The sequence below is a fragment of the Doryrhamphus excisus genome, chromosome 14 (genome assembly GCF_030265055.1).
Source record: "Doryrhamphus excisus isolate RoL2022-K1 chromosome 14, RoL_Dexc_1.0, whole genome shotgun sequence".
NCBI classification, from domain to species: Eukaryota; Metazoa; Chordata; class Actinopteri; order Syngnathiformes; family Syngnathidae; genus Doryrhamphus; species Doryrhamphus excisus.
In genome coordinates this window covers 7,555,454-7,574,287 of record NC_080479.1, presented here as the reverse complement: position 1 = coordinate 7,574,287, position 18,834 = coordinate 7,555,454, and the positions used below count along the sequence as shown (strand labels likewise).

The following is an 18,834-nucleotide window of genomic DNA, read 5'->3' as shown; positions in this document are numbered from 1 at the left end:
ACCCTACTCCTCCTCCTCCTCTCTCTGTACATGCGCACACACACACACACACGCACACACACACTGCAGTGGTGTGTGCTGCAGTGCTAAAGAGCACACCTGCTGTCCACTTGGGGCATTGCGGCCAAACAGCACACTTAAAGGTAGAACAAGTCCTCAAATACACTTAGTGACATTTACTTAAGTACGAGTAAAAGTATGTGTCTAATAATGTGTTAGAGGAAAACTTTCATTATATGGCGGCACTTAGTAGACAGCAGAATGCAAACGGGATAGAATCAAAGTAATACAAATATGGACAAATAGGATTTCTTAGTGATGTTCTACACAGCATGTGTATATGTGTATATTTGTATATGTGGATATGTGTATATGTGGATATGTGTATATGTGGATATGTGTATATGTGGATATGTGGATATGTGTATATGTGGATATGTGTATATGCGGATATGTGTATGTGCCCTACAGCTATTGTTGACGTCATGAAGGCTTCGCTACGCATTCTAAAACAAAGACGGGAGCTCTGCCAAGTATCCGTCACTCAGATACAGACATGGGAGCTGTAAGTTGGATTGTTTTCTTTTTCTAATAGGCTAACCTAGCATGATGTGTAATGTTAGCATTGTGGCTCACCTAGCTATGGTAATGGTAATGGTAATGGTTTAATTTAATTTAAACATGCATCAGATTACAATTGAGTGCATCCCATAATCAGTTCCCAGTTCCACATGTCCAAAAGGAGTAGGAAGAAGCAAAGCTTATTAAATCCTACCCCTCCATCTGGTACTTTTACAATCACTAACTGTTACATTTGTTCACCTCCTGCTTTCCATAATACAGTTTAAGGTTTTTTTTAATAATTTTTTTAATAATGTACCTCGTATGATAATGTGGCGTGTGTCCTCCTGTCCCACCCCAAGTCAGTAATGACTTTAAAACATACGCGATAAACCGATAAATCGACTACAGCAACAGAAAAATAAATGGACGCTAACTGGTTATCTCGCTAGCTAGCGGCTAGAGTTGCTTTGTGATGTTAGCAATGAATAATATGAGTGTAAACATTAAAGGTGACTATCGGGGCTTCAGTTATGCTTAAGACATATCAAAAAAGTCATAAACAGGTTTTCTATGGTCTAAATATGAAAATATGTCATTTATTAACATCGAATCCTATATCATGGTCGGGTCTGGAACCAATTAACTGCTATGAGTGGATTTGAACTGTAACTCCCAAGATCCCCAGTAGGTGTCAGCCTGCTGCCAGAAAAGAGAGCGTTGGTGTTGTCATAACACCCACATGCTTTCCAACACATTCACCCGCCACAGTGTTGGCCACAGCAGATCCAAAAAGCCAAGAGAATAATAATCATAATCACAACTGGCACATTTGATTGAAGCATGAGGTGACTATTGTGCAGGCGTACCTAATGTAAAGGCTGTGTTTTAGACTCTAAAACGTCATGTCATTGATAAGAAGATGCTGGTGATGAATAAGTAAGTGTGCTATCGAAGATGGGGAGGATGCCATCAGGAAGTGCACGTAATGGGTACAAATAAAGTTGAAAGAGCCAGCAGATGTGTCAGCGGGCCGCTTCAATCTCCGAGTGTTTGCAATGCTGGCAGAACTTGAAATGAAGCATGCTTAAAAATTCATTTAGCTTTTACTCCCTGAGGTGGCCCAGGTGATGATGAGGGTGAGGAGGAGCCGTGTGATGCTATGATATGCCAGTATGGGCCACAGCGTACGTTAGCATTCTGGGACGAGTTAGCGATTGTGGGTCACGTATGAGGCTTTAAGGAAGTTAATTATTGCTGGAGCTTGCTCTCCTTTCCTTAGCATAATCTTATCTTTCAAGTGGACGCTTGTCATATTGACCCGCCGGGAATAAGCAGCTGCATTATATCGGATAAAAGCTCAATGATCATTTTCCTTACTTGCTACTTCCACTTTCCTTCTCAGTATTTGTTAGGATTCATTATCGTTTCTATTATTGTAAAAAAAAATCAGTATTCACAGTATTTAATTGTGAATGTATCATTTCTATTGTTGCAAGCCCTTCTCAATATTTATTGTCATTCATCTGTATATTATTATTACAAATAACTTTTTCATTCATTTAATATTTTAAATCAAATGAAATCGTACATATAAACTTTGATACGTCTTTATTATTATTATGAATAAATAAATTCCGTATTTTTGAAATGAAATAATGTGTGAAGTAAATAATGTTGGAAATATGTAATTATAATGCTCCTTAGTTTCTTAATTTGTTATTATTGTTAGTGTTATGAATATTATTGTTAATGATAGTATGTATGCGTTGTAATATTTAGCGTTTTTATTAGCCATTGTTTAGTATTTATTTATAATTTGTAAAAAGTGGGAGGTGTAGCCCAAATTATTTTTATAAATAAAATGATACATTAATGATTTTTATTGTGTGACATGCACATTATTTATTTGATCAATATCAATTAAAATATAAACAAAAATATTTTTTAAAGAAATCAAATTTTCCTTAATTGCAACTGTAGAATATTTTTATTATTAGTCGTCATTATTATGAGTTTTAAAATAGTTATATTTGTGAGACTGACTGATGTATGATGTGTGTATAATGACATTAGCCATGTGACTGTGACATCATCAGTGTTCCATATCAGTGGCGTGCATGCTATACTGCACATCCGTGCCCGTGTGGACTTTGACTGTCAGGCAGTGACGTACTGTACCTACCTGGGAAAAAATCTCCATTTATAGCCACGTTTCATGAATTATTGTCAAAATGTCCCGCACACAACATGTGACTTTCTCACATTCCCATAAAACTCTTCATCATCATCACCACCACCAGGCAACATGTTTTTTGGGGATATCTGTTAAAGTGTCATCCGAGGTCAGTTAGTCGAGCCAACACCTGCTGAGGCCGGCGGTGACGCGTGTGCATGAGTGATGGATTCTTGTCAAATATACTTCATGAAGACTAAACAGTTACCGTGTAAACTTTTTACGGCCATGTTTTTATGCCTCTGTTGCCAAACAAAATAAAAAGGTCTTTTATAACGTCAAGAGGGCCCCCACGTGTGTTTTAGAACCCATGTGACATCGGTTTTTCAGTGGCCTACGTGCATATTTACAATGTTGCATCGACGTTCATGATTTAGTCTGGGTTTCAGATTTGAGGTGTTATGCATCCACAAGGGCCCAGGACCGGCTTCACAGCTCAAGTGTAGTTTGTTTCCTGCACTCAACCTGACAGTTAACCTTGCACCTACTTAAAAACCAGTGGGGCCGCTTTCTATCATTTTGTTTACTGCTCAGGCCCCCCTTGTGTAAAATAACACCAATACAGTAAACCTCGGATATATCGGATTCAATTGTTCCCACTGGTTTTCTCCAATATAAATAAAATCCGTTATATGCGTATACCGGAAAATGTCCGTTTTACGCATATACCGGATTTATATCCGGTATATGCGTAAATCGGATTTTATCCGTTATAAAAAGGCACTTCCTTGACTATGTTTCCAATGTACCTGGACTGGGCAATGAAAAGAGACGTAAGGTAATGAGAATTGAACTTTATTGGACTCTGAGCATAACAAATTGTTAATTAAGCTAGGCCCTGTTACGCCCGTCAGGCCTACGTTATTTCCAATAGTGAGGTTAAGATCTCATTCACTGCTGTGCTAGTATTATTGACGTCACTCACTTTTATATTTGTCCTAAATCTGGAGCCAGGAGAAAGACAATAGCCAGTGACATCAACAAGATTAGCATAACGTAGCACTCCTAGCGACGTGAATATAAATCGCGCAGGCCACGCTGCAAATGACGTCGTATAGCGGCCTGTCACAATTCGGCGAATCGGAGCGCCACGATGCGGCCATCCGATATATGCCAGGGAAATTTAATGGAAATGCATTGGAACGGGACTGGAGATTTTGTCCGAAATAGGCGAAATCCGTTATAAAAAATCCGATATATGCAATGAATTTTTATTGGAAATGCATTACAGAAAAATCGGTTCTTTTTTATCTGTCCGTTGTGAGCGAATTTCCGATATAGCCGAGTTCGATATATCCGAGGTTTACACCTTCAGGGGTGTCCGAAGGTTTCCCAGCAAGGGTACGGTATACGCATACGTAAAATCAAAGGACAAAGGGGCCACTTTGATATTTGACATTTTGTTAGCCAACCCAAGTTATATTTATGTCAAGAAAAACTGACTGCATCTCAGCTTTTTTCTTTTACTACTTTTTCTTTCGCCATTTTTGCTGTTCTTAAAAAAATAACATTCAAAAAACGACATTCTTGCCAAAATATTTGGACTTTGACTCAACCCAAGTTTTCCAAAAATTGCAGCTTTCTTCTTTGTTTTGTTGTCATCCAGCCAATGGCAGTGCACGTATACACAATAACCTCTCACGCTCATACCTAAGGACAATTTAGTCATCAAATAAGCTAACATGCTAACATGCATGTCTTGGGAATGCAGGAGGAAGTCACAGTAAAGTCGCACACAGAGAAACCATGCAAACTCCACAAATGGGATTCCAACTCAGATCTTTCGGATCTTGTGACTGCATGACCAACATGCTAATTACTGGCCCACCATGTGGTCTGATGTCAGGCCACAAATGGTCCCCGGGCCACACTTTGGACAGCCGTGCTGCGCTGTAGTGGGTTTTAGTGAGTTAAAGTTGCTCTTGTTTGTGTTTTACACGCTGCTTATTGTTAGTGAATGAGGCGCATGGTGAGTTCTTGTTTGTAGGTCAGCAGGACGTAAACAACACTTTGGAAGTACTGATGCAATGCGGAAGCACGTGCGACGTCACGTAGCTTTACCCACGCCCCTCCCTGGTTGGCGGGTCAGTCACATGTTAGCGCTTTTAGTAGCCCTGTTGAATGAAGCTTAAGTTGTTTTTCAGACACTCATCGTGGTGTATTTAGACGTTCTAAAAGCATGCCTTATGTTTGATTTATAAACCAAAGATACTGGTTAAACAGTGTTTCTATTGCTAGCTAACATTAGCTTGCACTGCTATTTATTACTGATTGAATACGGTGGCTTATAAGGGTCAAAAAGCCTTTGGCTTACTTTGTGTGTTTTAATTAACATACCCAACTGCAATAAACACCAACCGAAGATCATCTATATGACAGCAGTCATATCGATGTTTTTTTTGAGGAATTTGGCTGCAAAATGTCATTTCTGTGTTTTCCCATTTGGCTGCCAGTATCTTTAAGTGTTTAATTAATAACAAGTAATAATTGGATAAACAATAGACTTCACAGGCCTCTTTTCCAAAAAATATACAAAAACTCCAGAGCCAGGTTTGTTTGTATTAAAAAACTTTATTAATACTTCCTCCTTGGTCAAAAGCAGAACATTATAAGAACTCAAACAGTGGCTTTTGCTTCAGAAAACAGAAACAAATGGCTACTAATACAACCTCATTAAAAAAATCCCTCAACTAACTTGAATTGAGTCAGCAATTAAGATATTTTTTCCTCCTTAGCAGAAAAAAAAAATCTGTTGGAAGTTTACAAACAAAAATGGCGGCGCTGCTACATTAAGGCCGAACCTCTAGAACAGGGGTAGGGAACCTACGGCTCGGGAGCCACATGTGACTCCTTTGATGACTGTATCTGGCTCTTAGACATTTGCTTGCTAATTCTAATAAAAGATATATAGAGTACAGTGCCAAACCTAGGTTATTAAGAGTAAATTCTGAGATTTACAGGATTCTGAAATTGTTATTTGGTGAAAAAAGTCTCCTACAGTCCATTTTCAAATATGTGGCTTTCATGGCGCTCCAAGCCAAAAAGGTTCCCCAACCCCTGGTCTAGAAGACAAACAGTGTGGATGCAGCTTCCTCTGTAAAGTGACAATGTACTTTGTTTTTTTAAATAGCGACATTAAATAAAAAGAAGCAGGCAGGTATTGCACGGATATTTGTACCCTTTAGAAAACAGACTTACTAGTGCACCCCAGAGGAGTATACAACATACTTTGTCGAGTTATTCCTGGAAATGGACTTTAAATGTTCATGGAATCGAGTTCTAGAGTGGAGTGCAACAAGTGTGCCCAAAGTGAACTTAAAGTGGAGCTGCTTAGCCTCTAAAAGCCTCCTCGTTGGCATTTAAAACCCAACACAAGACAAAAACAAACCGAAATGTCTCACTCTATTCAATAAAAGATTAGTCGTCAAATCAAAATGGGGACGCTTCTAAAAAGTGAACACCAGTATGTACAGTGCTCTTCTAAAACAACATCAAATAAAAAGGTGTGTGATGCATCAGCTCAACTGATGCAATCATTAAATTAAATGTAGAGGACTAAAACTATTTGGCAACACACACACACATTTTGGGGAGAGTGGTCTGTCCATCAGTCAGGAGGATGGCGGGCTAGAAATACACATGGACACATGAAAAAACCATAACGGGGATGTCCAAAAAGGTATGCCTTCACGTGTGATAGATCTTGTCGTACTCTGTGCAGTTGTGAGGAGACGCCAAGTCGCGGCAGATAGATGCGGGGATGCCGCCGGCGCTGCGGTGCTGCCGGTTGTCTGCCATGGTCAGGTTGAGCAGGCTGGTGCAGGTGGGCAGGTAGACGTGCTGCACGTGCTCCACCTCCGAACGACACACCGGACACAACTGCGAGGAAGAAATCGTACAAAAAAGGGTCAGATATTTTACTCCTCGTGCCAACTTGCCGTCGCGTCAGTGGCGTCGCCTCACCTGCAGCTGACTGGCGCATGTCTGGCAGCACACCAGGTGTCCGCACGGGCAGAAGGCGGCGTCGATCTGCTCCTCGCAGCACAGCATGCAGAGCAGCGCCTCTCGCAGCTTGTGCAGCCTCTCCTGCAGCGCTCGACTCTGCTGGCAGCTGCCGCAGTCCGAGCCGTCATCGTCCTGCTGCTCCTGTTCCTGGTGCCGCCCGTCGTCCCGGCTGGGCGAGGCCGGGGACCCACTGCTGGAGCATGACATCAGGTCCATGACGCCGGCGTTGTAGAGGGCGCGGCGGGCGTGGTCGTAGACTTCCTTGGAGGTGCGGCGGATGTCGAAGACGTACTTCTTGCCCAGGTTGATGTTTTCGTTGAGGAAAAGGGATGCCAGGTGACCCTTGAAGTCCCGGCTGTACTGCATCATCACCGCGTTTGTTACGGTGTCGCACCTAAATGGAGGCAAAACATTTGATTGTGTCTTTAAAAAAAAAAAAAAGCGTGGCCAGCACGCCTGCAGTATGTTGGCAGTACCTGTAGAAAGCGTGGGTTTCAGTGATGGCGCGGTACAAGCCACTGGCGGCCCGGTTGCTGATCAGCTTGAACATGAGCACCACGCTGTCGTTGGTGTCCTTGGTAACCGTCAGGTACACCGTCTTCCCCGACTGGGTGGCAATCTGAATGACGGGATAGCTCACCCTGTAGGGACGGAACGCTGCGTTTAGACTACAAACATCGGGAAACAAGCGGCGGGATTTTGTCGTGTTGGGACGCACCGGTTGACAAGGCTGAAGTCCTCCTTGCAGACGGCGATACCTTCTGGTCCGACACCGATGGCCAGCCGCTGTCCGTTGGCATCGCGGGCCCAGTGCCACTCCACGCCGTAGTGCTCCAGCATGGAGACCAGCTGCAGGGCTTGATACTCCACTGAGCCCTGGCTCACCCCCTCCAGAGCCTTGTGTCTAGACACGATGCTGTGGAAGACACCCAACGTGAGCAATCTTACTCCGACTTATCTCGTCCAGTAGTGACGGGAGGTGGACTACTTCCCCCGTCATCGACGCCGGAGTAAGAACGCCACTACTAATATTGTTGTCAACTGTACTACCTAATTGTTGGTCATTCATCTCCATGGTTCATGAGCTTCCTTTACCTGTTGATGGTGGCGGGACAGGGTTCCTCCCCGCACAGTTCCGAGTACCAGTACTGGGCCGTGTTTTGGTTGTAGTCGCCAAACTCGGCCTGGGCCAGGAGGGCGCTCAGTTCCTCGGCTTGCTCCGAGCCCATGCGCAGGTGACCATTGTGGAGGTCCTCCTTCACGTGCATGAAGAAGACGTGTCTAGAGAGGGATAGGGGACTCGTTAATGATGCAATTGAGTGTGAGTCAATGGAACACAGTTTTGTGCCATCATGACTCATTTTCTCTTTCAATGTCTGCACAGTACCAACTTCCTGTAGAAGAAAAGACTTCAGCGTCTTTACAATGTTTGCTGTCTGAACTCCGTGAATAAGCCCATGTGAAGATCTACAGCGCATTGTTGGGGAATTCTTTGGGCCCACTTGTCTTTACGAACTGTTATTGTTTGGGTTGAAGAACACAGAGTTCTGGCGTGGCCAAAAACAACAGTCTTTTCCATTGTTTTGTCCACAAGATGTGAGGAATTCTTCACTACGGGAGGCGAGAACACCCTGACTGATAATTCTGACATCATCACGGCCGTCACTGAACTGGAGTAACCTTGGACGGGGCCCATCTTCCCTTGACCTATGGCACAGTAACCTTAAGAAGATTGCAAGTGGGGACTTAAGGTTATGTTGTTTTAAGTGTTGCATCCGCCACCTAGCGGTACTCTTCTGTCTTTGGTACCACTTAGTTTGATGGATACGGTACAGACATAAACTTGACAAACTGAACTGAAGCGCCTGGTGGCTTAAAAGAGGTCCCTTATGCTGCAAAAGTGACTTTTTATGAAGTTCTAGCACCAAATGTGACAAAATATATCATTACTTATCATTACCCTCAGGCTTTGTTACACATCCTAAAATAAAGCCTAGACCAGGGGTCTCAAACACGCAGCCCGCGGGCCAAATGTGGGCCGCAGGACACTAGTTTGAGGCCCCCGCCTTGATATGAAAGTTTAATGTTAGTGTGGCCCGCGCAAGTTTGATATGGATGCTGTAAAATTATTACGTTTGATTAATGTTCATGTTAAAGGTTAAATAACTGTTAATAGTTATCCTCCCTATCCGTGTGGAAGTGGTAAGTTTTTGGCTATTTAAGTTTAAAGGAAATAACTTGAAGGCTACCGTTTAGGTCGCTAGCTCTCTAGTTTGCGAGTTAGCATGTGTCTCAAGACCCTGCAGTTGCGCAATATGTTGTAAATAAAAAGAGTATAAATGTGACTATAGTCGTGTTTTGTCATGTCTACAGGGCTCTAATAATGCTTTGTTCATTTTAATCTGAAAAAAATAATTTGTCTACCCACCAACTATATGTGGTTTCTTAAGTTTTTATTATTTGCCGTTTTATTATTATTATTATATTTATTTATTTATTTGTGTAGAAAAATAAAAAGTAATATATAAGTAAGAGCTTTTCTTGTAGAAAATTGGAACCAAAGCGAAGTTTTTAAAAAATTTGTTTTTAATGAATGCGTTTTATTTTTTTTTTGGAGAACCTGATGCGGCCCAGTCTCACCCAGACCCTAGCTCCAGTGGCCCCCAAGTAAATTGAGTTTGAGACCCCTGTCCTAGACCCTTGCCTGCCGACTACAAACTTGGGAGCTGCAAATGTGATCATTGTGTTTCTCTTCAGCAAATAGGCTAACCCAGCATAGAAAAACACAGACCCGCCTCAAGAAGACATCACATGCTTCGCAGGCCAAAACGTCCGCCGTCCAGACCACAACAAGCGAGGCCCGTGGCTGACTGGTGAGCTTTGATATGGTGCTAAACATCCCACACAAACACTGCTCCATTGTGTCAGGCCCAGCAGGCCTCATGTGATGGAGCGCTGCTACCTGCCTGACGCAAACAATAGGCTTGGCTTTAAGGCAGCAGGGTGCCGACCTGGGGTTACTAGAGGGCAACACGCCGAGGTTACTACCGTTCAGGTTTGCCAAAAGGTTACTCTTGGACATCGCCGAGCGTCTACCTCCTGAAGGTGTTGGTATTGGGTAGATGCTTGTCTCCTGGTCAAACGGTCGAGGCAGATGGCCTCCCACCCTAGTCTACTTGTGTTGATTTTAAGGATTATAGCGGAGATTCTTTACTGTGAAATGCTTGAAATTGTAGCAGTTTAATAAGCATGAAAGATGAACTATTATTAAGGACACCGTTTCTCTTTATGGTTTTATTATGCTCAACTAAAACGGTACCCTAATTCCTGCATTTTTGTAATAAAGACATAAGTTCTTTGTGGTCGATGTCATAAAAATAAACGTAACTCGACCCCACCGCAGTTGTCAAGGGTGCTTGCACACGTCAACAGGTGCTGCCTGTTTGGCAGATCTGTGGTCAGCCATACTAGAGGACAAATTTTATTACTACAATAAGCTAGGAGCTGTTAAAAAAAAAAAAAAACTATGGCAGGGAAACAGGCGGCTCATCCAGTCTGACTACCCTGAGGGAGGGGGGACACCGTATACGATGAAAACACAAAACACGACTGCTCCTCATGCTGACAATTTAAACAAATAAGAGAACCATCACCCAGGAAAAATAGATCAGGTTCAGCGCTGGCGGGGGCTCGTCGAGCGGCCGAGGAGGCGGTCACGTGTGGTCCAGTAAGCATGTTTTGCTGGTGATGGAGTGGAGCCCCCGCAGGCGCAGCTGCTGGAGTTTGCTGCCAAATATCTCGCAGCTACCGACATCGACCTCTAGAAAACAGCAACTGTGCAGCTGCGAGGGGTCCAACCGCTAGCTGTATTACACAAAAAACGACTAATAAACGTACATTTTGTGGCAGATGCCTAACATTACTGCCTCCCGCAGGACTGGAGTGGAACAGCATTGACTGCAACTTGTCCAGCAGGCTGATTTAGCAGGTCTACATGATACGTTTGTGATTATATTCATTTCTAATTGTGGAATTTGATCTCTCATAACACATTTCTGCCTCCTGCAGGACAGAAGGGGAGCAGCATCAGCTAAGTTTGATGTCGTAGGACGTCAGAAGCAGCATCTATGCTCGCGGTAGGATCACTCATGGTAGGACAGCACAATATCTTCTTACCAGTAGCATCGGGATACCGTAAACGCATGAAAAGAGCGTTTGTGTTTGATGAAGTTTGTTATGGTAAAACCATTGCATAGACACCAAATGCAGTTCTAATCACCAGTGTATGGATGCTGTACCCTGCTGAGACATCCCAGTAGTCTTTGCTTGTGCATGTAAAACACAACATGGTGACACTGGTATTAAACCACCTAAGTTCAACTTGAGTTTTCTCACACAACTCGACAAAAACACCCACTGTAACTCCAGGGTGTACGCACGCGCCTTCAGGGGACCGACAAGCTTGTGTGTGTAAAATTGGAGCAAAATCGGTTGGGAAAAAAACATGGCCGCCATCAAGCAAGACGCCCATAAGTCTTTAATCGTTTGACGATATTTGTATTACATGTATGCTAGCAGGGCGGCACGGCGGTCGAGTGGTTAGCGCACAGACCTCACAGCTAGGAGACCAGGGTTCAATTCCACCCTCGGCCATCTCTCCCTGTGCATGCGTGGGTTTTCTCCTCCCACATTCCAAAAACATGCTAGGTTAATTGGCCACTCCAAATTGTCCATAGGTATGAATGTGAGTGTGAATGGTTGTTTGTCTATAGTATGTGCCCTGTGATTGGCTGGCCACCAGTCCAGGGTGTACCCCGCCTCTCGCCCGAAGACAGCTGGGATAGGCTCCAGCACCCCCGCGACCCTCGTGAGGAAAAAGCGGTAGAAAATGAATGAATGTATGCTAGCATGTGGACCAAAGCATTTTGGCCGCAACCTATAAGGGGCGCCACAAATACAATGTGGCGACTGGGCAGCAGTTTGTCCAAGGTGAACCTCACAACCTTCACTTAGCTTATTCCTTTAAAAGCCCATTAGGCCTCCACGGGCCCGTAATAAACGCTGAAAATCCCTCCCCACTAAAGAGGCGCATCCTGTCAAGTGCGCCATTCAGACATTTGCACGAGCGCCATTAAGAGTCATCGCAGCATTCCATCGTCCTTTTTAGACCGATGCTCGCCAACGTGTCTAAGTGGCAGGAAGTCACCTGACCTGCTTGACTATGCGAGCGTCATCATCGTGCATGGAGTTGAGGGTGCTTCAGGAATGTTTCAATCAAAGTGAAACCCACACGAGACCGGTCAAGCAGCCTGCCAAATAATGTCCTCCATTCTCTCCTGCTCATCTCTAAAATACAGCTTTGTCCCATTTTCCCGTCTTCTAACCCCCAGCCAAGGTCTCCTGTCCAAGTGGGCTGCAGTGGATGTCAGCTGGCTCAGTGTATGTATATATGTGTGTGCATGAGAACAAAACATCTACACACACAAAGTGAAACCCAACACCCCTGCTCAGATGCTGCAAACCCGCCCACTGGCAGCCAATCAGCAGCACGGTCCTCGGTGCTCGCAACAATGTGGTTTGTGTAGGACGCCCAAAACGCAGTGCCCAAGGTTACTCGCTGTCAATGAACTCTAGTAAACTCTGCAGACACGAATCAAGGCTGATAAAAGCACTTGGAAAACGTACAGACCGGTTGTAGATGCTGAAAATTCCAAAAAAGTGCACTTTTCCTTTAAGAAGTAGGGGTAAAAAAAATAGACAACTTATGGGCTGTTTGATAAAAGATGGATAAAATAAAAACGGGGACTTTTGGGGGACTTGTGTGATGAGGGGTGTTTTGATGAAGTTGTTTTCTGACTTTTTCCTAGTTGGTGTTTATAGCGGAAACCTAGTTAAATATTCAATATCCCAGTTGTGATTGTGGTTAAAATGTCTAAAACCTCGTTTTACGGGCAGTGAGAGCCAAAGTTAAATTTTAGCCAGGTGAGCTCTTGCAAACGGGGGCAGATTAAATAGCTGTGATAAAAATGTGTGCCAGTAGCCGTGCCCTCCGATTGCACCCGACGACAAAATCAACTGCAATAACAAGGAAAAGAAAGGCAGTTGTTTTCAAAAACACCCCTGGATGAGTCTGGTTTAACGAGGCAGGGTGACGGAGGGCTCATTTGGTTCTCATCATCGGGGGAAAAAAAAAGCAGATTAATGCAAATAAGATGCTTAGCAACAACAAGCCTTTTTGGAGAGCCTCTCTTTGCAGATTTAGGGCTGGTTGGAGTCAAGCCACTGGGAGGAAGGTCTGTGTGTCCTTACTTCACTCCCTTCAAGAAGGCTCTTTACTCGCACTTAAAGCCTATTTCATGCAAGAAGCTGGCCAAAGTGTGATAGCAAAGACGCACCAAAAGAGGGGCTGCGGTGGAGGATAATAAAAGCATGGCTAATCAAAGAGTTGTGTTGCTCGCTTGCGGGCGTTAGACGCAACTTGTGCATGAAAAAAAAGGAGCCTAAACAGCCCGAGTGACCCTCTCAGCTCGACGTGGCAGCCGCTTATATAAGCCCCGCTCAGCGCTCATGCATTATGTAATGTACACGTCGTTTAAGAAGGGCGTATGGACCCGCGCCTCGCAGGCTCCTTCTGCTTTGTCCAAGCATTTAGACCTTGTTTACTCCAACATGGTTAGAAGAATAGCAGTTGAACATTACCTCTGTGTGCACGCATGGATTATCCTGGTTGGCCTACATGTGTGTCTTTCCAGGGATGGGGGCAGACGTGTGCGTGTGTGTGTGTGTGGTGAAAAGGTGTGGGCGGTATGGTAGGGTTAGTGGGTCAAAGGTCACACCATGGTTGAAATAAGATGCTGAAACTTGGGAGCGACTTGCATCTTTGCAGAAGATTCCTAAAGACACAAAGGAGTGCATATGGCAGGGGCTTGAAAAACACCAGCGCTCCCATCATATAGAGGATCTTTGACTAGCATTTCATTGCACTAGGTCCTTAAAAACTTAGGGTACAGGGATACTTAAAAACAGTAGAGCGTCTCTCACTATGTATAGAGGATCTTTGACTAGCATAAGTACAGGGGTCCTTAAAAACAGTAGAGCGTCTCTCACCATGTATAGAGGATCTTAGGGTACAGGGGTCCTTAAAAACAGTAGAGCGTCTCTCACTATGTATAGAGGATCTTTGACTAGCATTTCATTGCACTAGGTCCTTAAAAACGTAGGGTACAGGGTTCCTTAAAAACAGTACAGCGTCTCTCACTATGTATAGAGGATCTTTGACTAGCATTTCATTGCATTAAGTCCTTAAAAACTTAGGGTACAGGGATACTTAAAAACAGTAGAGCATCTCTCACTATGTATAGAGGATCTTTGACTAGCATTTCATTGCATTAAGTCCTTAAAAACTTAGGGTACAGGGATACTTAAAAACAGTAGAGCATCTCTCACTATGTATAGAGGATCTTTGACTAGCATAAGTACAGGGGTCCTTAAAAACAGTAGAGCGTCTCTCACTATGTATAGAGGATCTTTGACTAGCATTTCATTGCACTAGGTCCTTAAAACGTAGGGTACAGGGTTCCTTAAAAACAGTAGAGCATCTCTTTCTCACTATGTATAGAGGATCTTTGACCAGCGTTGCAGACAAGTGGTGACCCAAATTGAGGGATTTTTTTCAACTAAAATCTTCTGAAATATACTGAGACACTGTTTCTCTCTTTGTGATGCTCTCTTCTCCAGCAGATATCTGCAACTCTGTATCAAACGGCAGAACATCGATGTCCTTCCTCTCACACCCAAGCAAAAGTGAGGTGTGTTCACAGACATTGGATCATTATTGTTTTAAAAATATATATTTTCCCAGGCGAAGACCTGCTACCCGCTGAAAACGGCTCCATGGCCCGCCAGTTGAGAATCACTGACCGAGAATCTCTGAGGAACGTTTTATATAGTATGTCCTCACTCTCACGTCTGTCATATGGATGATCTTTGACGAGTGTTTTTGCATGATCTTTGACTGGCATTTCTGAAGTAGGGCCAAATCACTCCTGTCATTTAGAGGATCTTTGACTGGTGTTATTTTCTGACTTTATCAGACTATGTATGACTACGATAGCCCTTAGTGCCTGCCAACTCCTTATCGCACCTTTTACAAACGACACACACACACACACACCATCCTCCCCCTCCCCTCCCCACCCCCCAGTGCCCGACGTCAACCATCTGGCGATAACCCCTGCTAATCTAGCGAGGTCAGCACACAGGCAGCCAAGCGTTCCTCTACACTACACACTCTACCCCTCCACCCCCCCTTCCCTGTTTGCCTTTCACTTTCTTCCTCAAAAGCTTTCCAAATATGGCCCTGAGAGTGGTGGAGACAAAACGAGTAGCAACATGTTGGGACAGCGTGAATGAAGCTGACGTCAGTTGGGATATTTCCAACGCTGCTGTTACTCTGCCAAGCAAGGTATTGTTGCTTTTATACACAATACTTCTTGTTTATGGTTATTTTTTGCAACAAGGGCCATTTGTTGACATCTGCCTATGTATTGCCAGAGCATGCACTGCTGATTGCAGAAACCACACAACACGATGAAGCTAACTAAAAAAATACACATTTTACAGGATCTCTCCCTACACTTCCAAGTCTGATATCCTTCAAGAATAACAGACGGCTCTTAAAAGGTGTGATGGCACCACCGTGCAGTGAAGAGAACATTAGAACAACTAGACGAGTTTGTTCGGTGCCGGGAGCTCCTTCTATTTATAGCCGCAGACAACTGGGGCTCCAGAAACACTGAGTCAGGATCTGGGCTTGTCAGGGCTCATTAGTCAGGGGGGGGTTTTTACCTATTCCGAGTATCGGGATAGCAAAAAATACTTTGTCTTGGGTTGGAATTGTTGAGAGAAGCCAAGCGTAAACACGCCTAGTTTGCACACAAGCAATTCCTATGACAACAAAGCTGCCACCAGAACATCCCGGATGGGCCCGGAGTTGCGGCGTTTCCCCAAACGACAACTGCAAAAATGTCAAAACGCTGCGCTGCGCTTTTGTTTGCCACAAAGCGACGCACAGTTATTCTGAGCGTGAATGGGGGGCAGTGACAGAGGTCCTGGCGGTCACAGAGAGGAGGGTCCCCCGGGGGCAGGCTGTGACGGCTCAGAGCTGCTGGCTCACATTTCCTGCTCGGCCACAACGACCTGCAGTAACCCCGGAAGAGCTCAGGGAAGAGGTTACTACAGGGCATGGCGGCGCATACAACAAAGGCATCGGATTCAGCTCCTGGAAATTGTAAATGGTGGATTGTTTGGTTTTTTACGGCGCTTTGCCACCTCCAGTCTAAATCGAAGAAAACGATGTGGCCGATTCCGTCAAATTTTATTTACCTAAAACGTGGATGCGCTTTACTGTATTCAGTGTACAGAGTTAGCATCCACTGAAGTAGAGTGGCCTTCTCGGGATAGAGTTACCTGGTTTGTTCCTGCAGAATGAGATGAGGCTCCACAAAGAATTTGACCCGCAGTCTCAGTCGGCACGGCGCCACGTTGTCCATCTGCTGGCAGATGCGATTCCTCAGATTGAGCCACAAGCTCTCGCCTTTGCTGCCTGTGAACTGCAGCCCGAAGTAGTCCACTTCGATGATACCTAACTTTCTGCAAACCTGGGAGGAGGCAGGAGACGCCAGATGAGACATGGATGCTCTGTGCACACTTTGAAATGACATTGTTCTTTTTAAAAATAGATATTCATCCATTAGGGCGGCACGGCGGTCTAGTGGTTAGCGCACAGACCTCACAGCTAGGAGGACCAGGGTTCAATTCCACCCTCGGCCATCTCTGTGTGGAGTTTGCATGTTCTCCCCGTGCATGCGTGGGTTTTCTCCGGGTACTCCGGTTTCCTCCCACATTCCAAAAAACATGCTAGGTTAATTGGCGACTTGTCCACAGGTATGAATGTGAGTGTGAATGGTTGTTTGTCTATATGTGCCCTGTGATTGGCTGGCCACCAGTCCAGGGTGTACCCCGCCTCTCGCCCGAAGACAGCTGGGATAGGCTCCAGCACCCCCCGCTACCCTCGTGAGGTAGAAAATGAATGAATGAATGATATTCATCCATTAGTCACATATTTTCATATCTTGCCGTTTGAAGGTTCCCCTGTCCCAAAAACGTAAATGGCAACAATGGTCTTATTCAACATGTGCGTGTGTTTACACATTAACTTTACTGATTAAATCAAAAATAATAGTTAGATTTTTGCAGTGCAATTTGCCCCTGTCCTCCCCCCCAAATCTACGCCACTGCAGCCCACGCCCCTTCAGAGGCAGCAGCAGCCGGTGGGATCCTCATTACATAACTCATCAAACCCATTCCCTGCATGCACACTAAATGCATTTCAAGTTTTTATTACGGCCTAATACGAAATCTACTTTCGGGGGGGTGTTCGGCTGCGTGCGGCGCAAAGTTCCGGACTTGCGGAGTGCAGCTTTGGACCGTTGAGAACATCAAGTGCTCGGCGAGAGAGAGTGAACTCTAGTAACCTTTTGAGAAAAGCCATCCGCCTCCGCGAGGGTGTCGCTTCACTTTTTACACTTTGTTTCGTCGTTATTATGAAAGCAGCAGCATGCCAAACAATATTCATGCGTGTAATTTATTCTTGTAACTTTTTAATTTATGTGTTTAAAGTTCGGCGTAACACTGCTTTGAAGTTATGTGGGGGTATAAAATCGTGTTTCCCATATTTGGCATTTGTTATGCGTTCGCATAAGAAGTACCGAGTAGATTTGGGGGGGTATGGGGGGGTCACACAAGAAGAAATAGTTGGTGTGAAAACTCACCTTATTCAAGCAATCTTCTCCGTTCGCCTTCGCGTCAACTTCCACTTCCATCACCACCGAGTCCGGGCGAGTAACGTGGCAAAGCATTTTGTTTGGCCGCTTCAAATCTTTGGTTTATGTGCCACTCTTCACTCAAAACCAACAAACAAAAACAAAAAAATCAAACAATGCTCCGGCTTTCTTCGACGCCCGTCATCTAGCCCCCTTTCTTCACTTGCTTACTATTTTCACTCACAGTCTGTGTGGCAGCGCTCAAGTCGCCGGCTCCCGTCTATATGAACCGAGCATCAGGCACAAGCACCGCCCACCCACTGCTGAACCAATGGCGGGGCAGCTTCATTGAACCACTACCGGCTTTTCGTCCACCCAGAAGTGTGACAGCATGTACACTACGCGAGCGAGGCGTTCAAGCGCCCTCGTCTGGCTCGTAGTGTCAGTTAACGTCGCACCTGCTCTTCATTAAGAAGACATTTTTAACCAAACTCCGGAGCGGGGCGATAATGGCTTGTATACCGCTTTACAATGTTTGTTTGAATTATATATGAATACATAGGCCATAAATAGCTTCGAAATGGGTCGCCTCTGTGTCTTGTCAACGCCTTCATGAAAGTTTCACGGAGGCGCTATGTTGCAGGTCCAGCTAGCCAGCACTCGAATGTAAATACTACATTAAAATCTAGTTTGTGTTATCATGCTCATTATCTGTGACTAATTTCACTCTATTAGAAGTGATCTTGAAAATAAATTTGACATCTTTTTAGATGAGGAAGCTCGCTATTGTACAAGACAACATCATCAACACATCATCCCGATGGAAGAGCATCCGTTCTTCGACAAACAGGTCCTTTTACTAAGCACTATTTTTATTAATATGATTCTTAAATCCAAATATCGTTGTACTACGGTGATGCATTTAGGTATTTTTCCCCCTCACCAACTGGTGCCTCTTGTGTGTCTTTCAGTGTTTAGATAAGGCAGTCTTCAGTCTACAGTGGCAAGCGTCCTTTTGCCCTGCGATGATGTAAGAAGGCGAAATGTCCATAAATGGAAGGCCATGGTGAGTGATCTAACATTTATTTTCTACTGTACATGCACCTACAGCTGGACATTAGACTGTCACTCGTTTTCTCCCCCGCAGCCCCCTCGGTCACCCAAATCCCTTCAAAAAGCAGGATTGTGTGAAATCCTCTGGGGTTATAT

General features: G+C 44.5%; 2 protein-coding genes across 5 annotated transcripts in view; one reads left to right on the top strand and one right to left on the bottom strand.

Annotated features, from left to right (window-relative positions):
• Positions 1-5,351: 5,351 nt before the first annotated feature.
• mylipa (myosin regulatory light chain interacting protein a) lies at positions 5,352-17,912 on the bottom strand. Its single transcript, XM_058046872.1, has 7 exons — positions 17,635-17,912; positions 16,271-16,461; positions 7,898-8,083; positions 7,521-7,718; positions 7,279-7,443; positions 6,761-7,196; positions 5,352-6,676 (listed from the first exon to the last, which is right to left on the bottom strand). The coding sequence occupies exons 1-7, from the start codon at positions 17,719-17,721 to the stop codon at positions 6,485-6,487; spliced, it is 1,455 nt and encodes a 484-aa protein (XP_057902855.1). The 5' UTR covers positions 17,722-17,912; the 3' UTR covers positions 5,352-6,484.
• dtnbp1b (dystrobrevin binding protein 1b) overlaps positions 12,175-18,834 on the top strand; it is a 43,001-nt gene continuing 36,341 nt past the window's right edge. The window contains exons 1-5 of one of the 4 annotated variants that reach the window (XM_058046879.1): positions 12,211-12,241; positions 14,543-14,605; positions 14,664-15,266; positions 18,396-18,475; positions 18,597-18,691. The gene's annotated coding sequence lies outside the window, so the exon portion shown is untranslated. Of the gene's footprint in view, positions 12,242-13,839; positions 15,267-18,395; positions 18,476-18,596; positions 18,692-18,834 lie in introns of those variants that run through there. The other 3 variants (XM_058046880.1, XM_058046878.1, XM_058046877.1) reach the window with 3 other exon arrangements.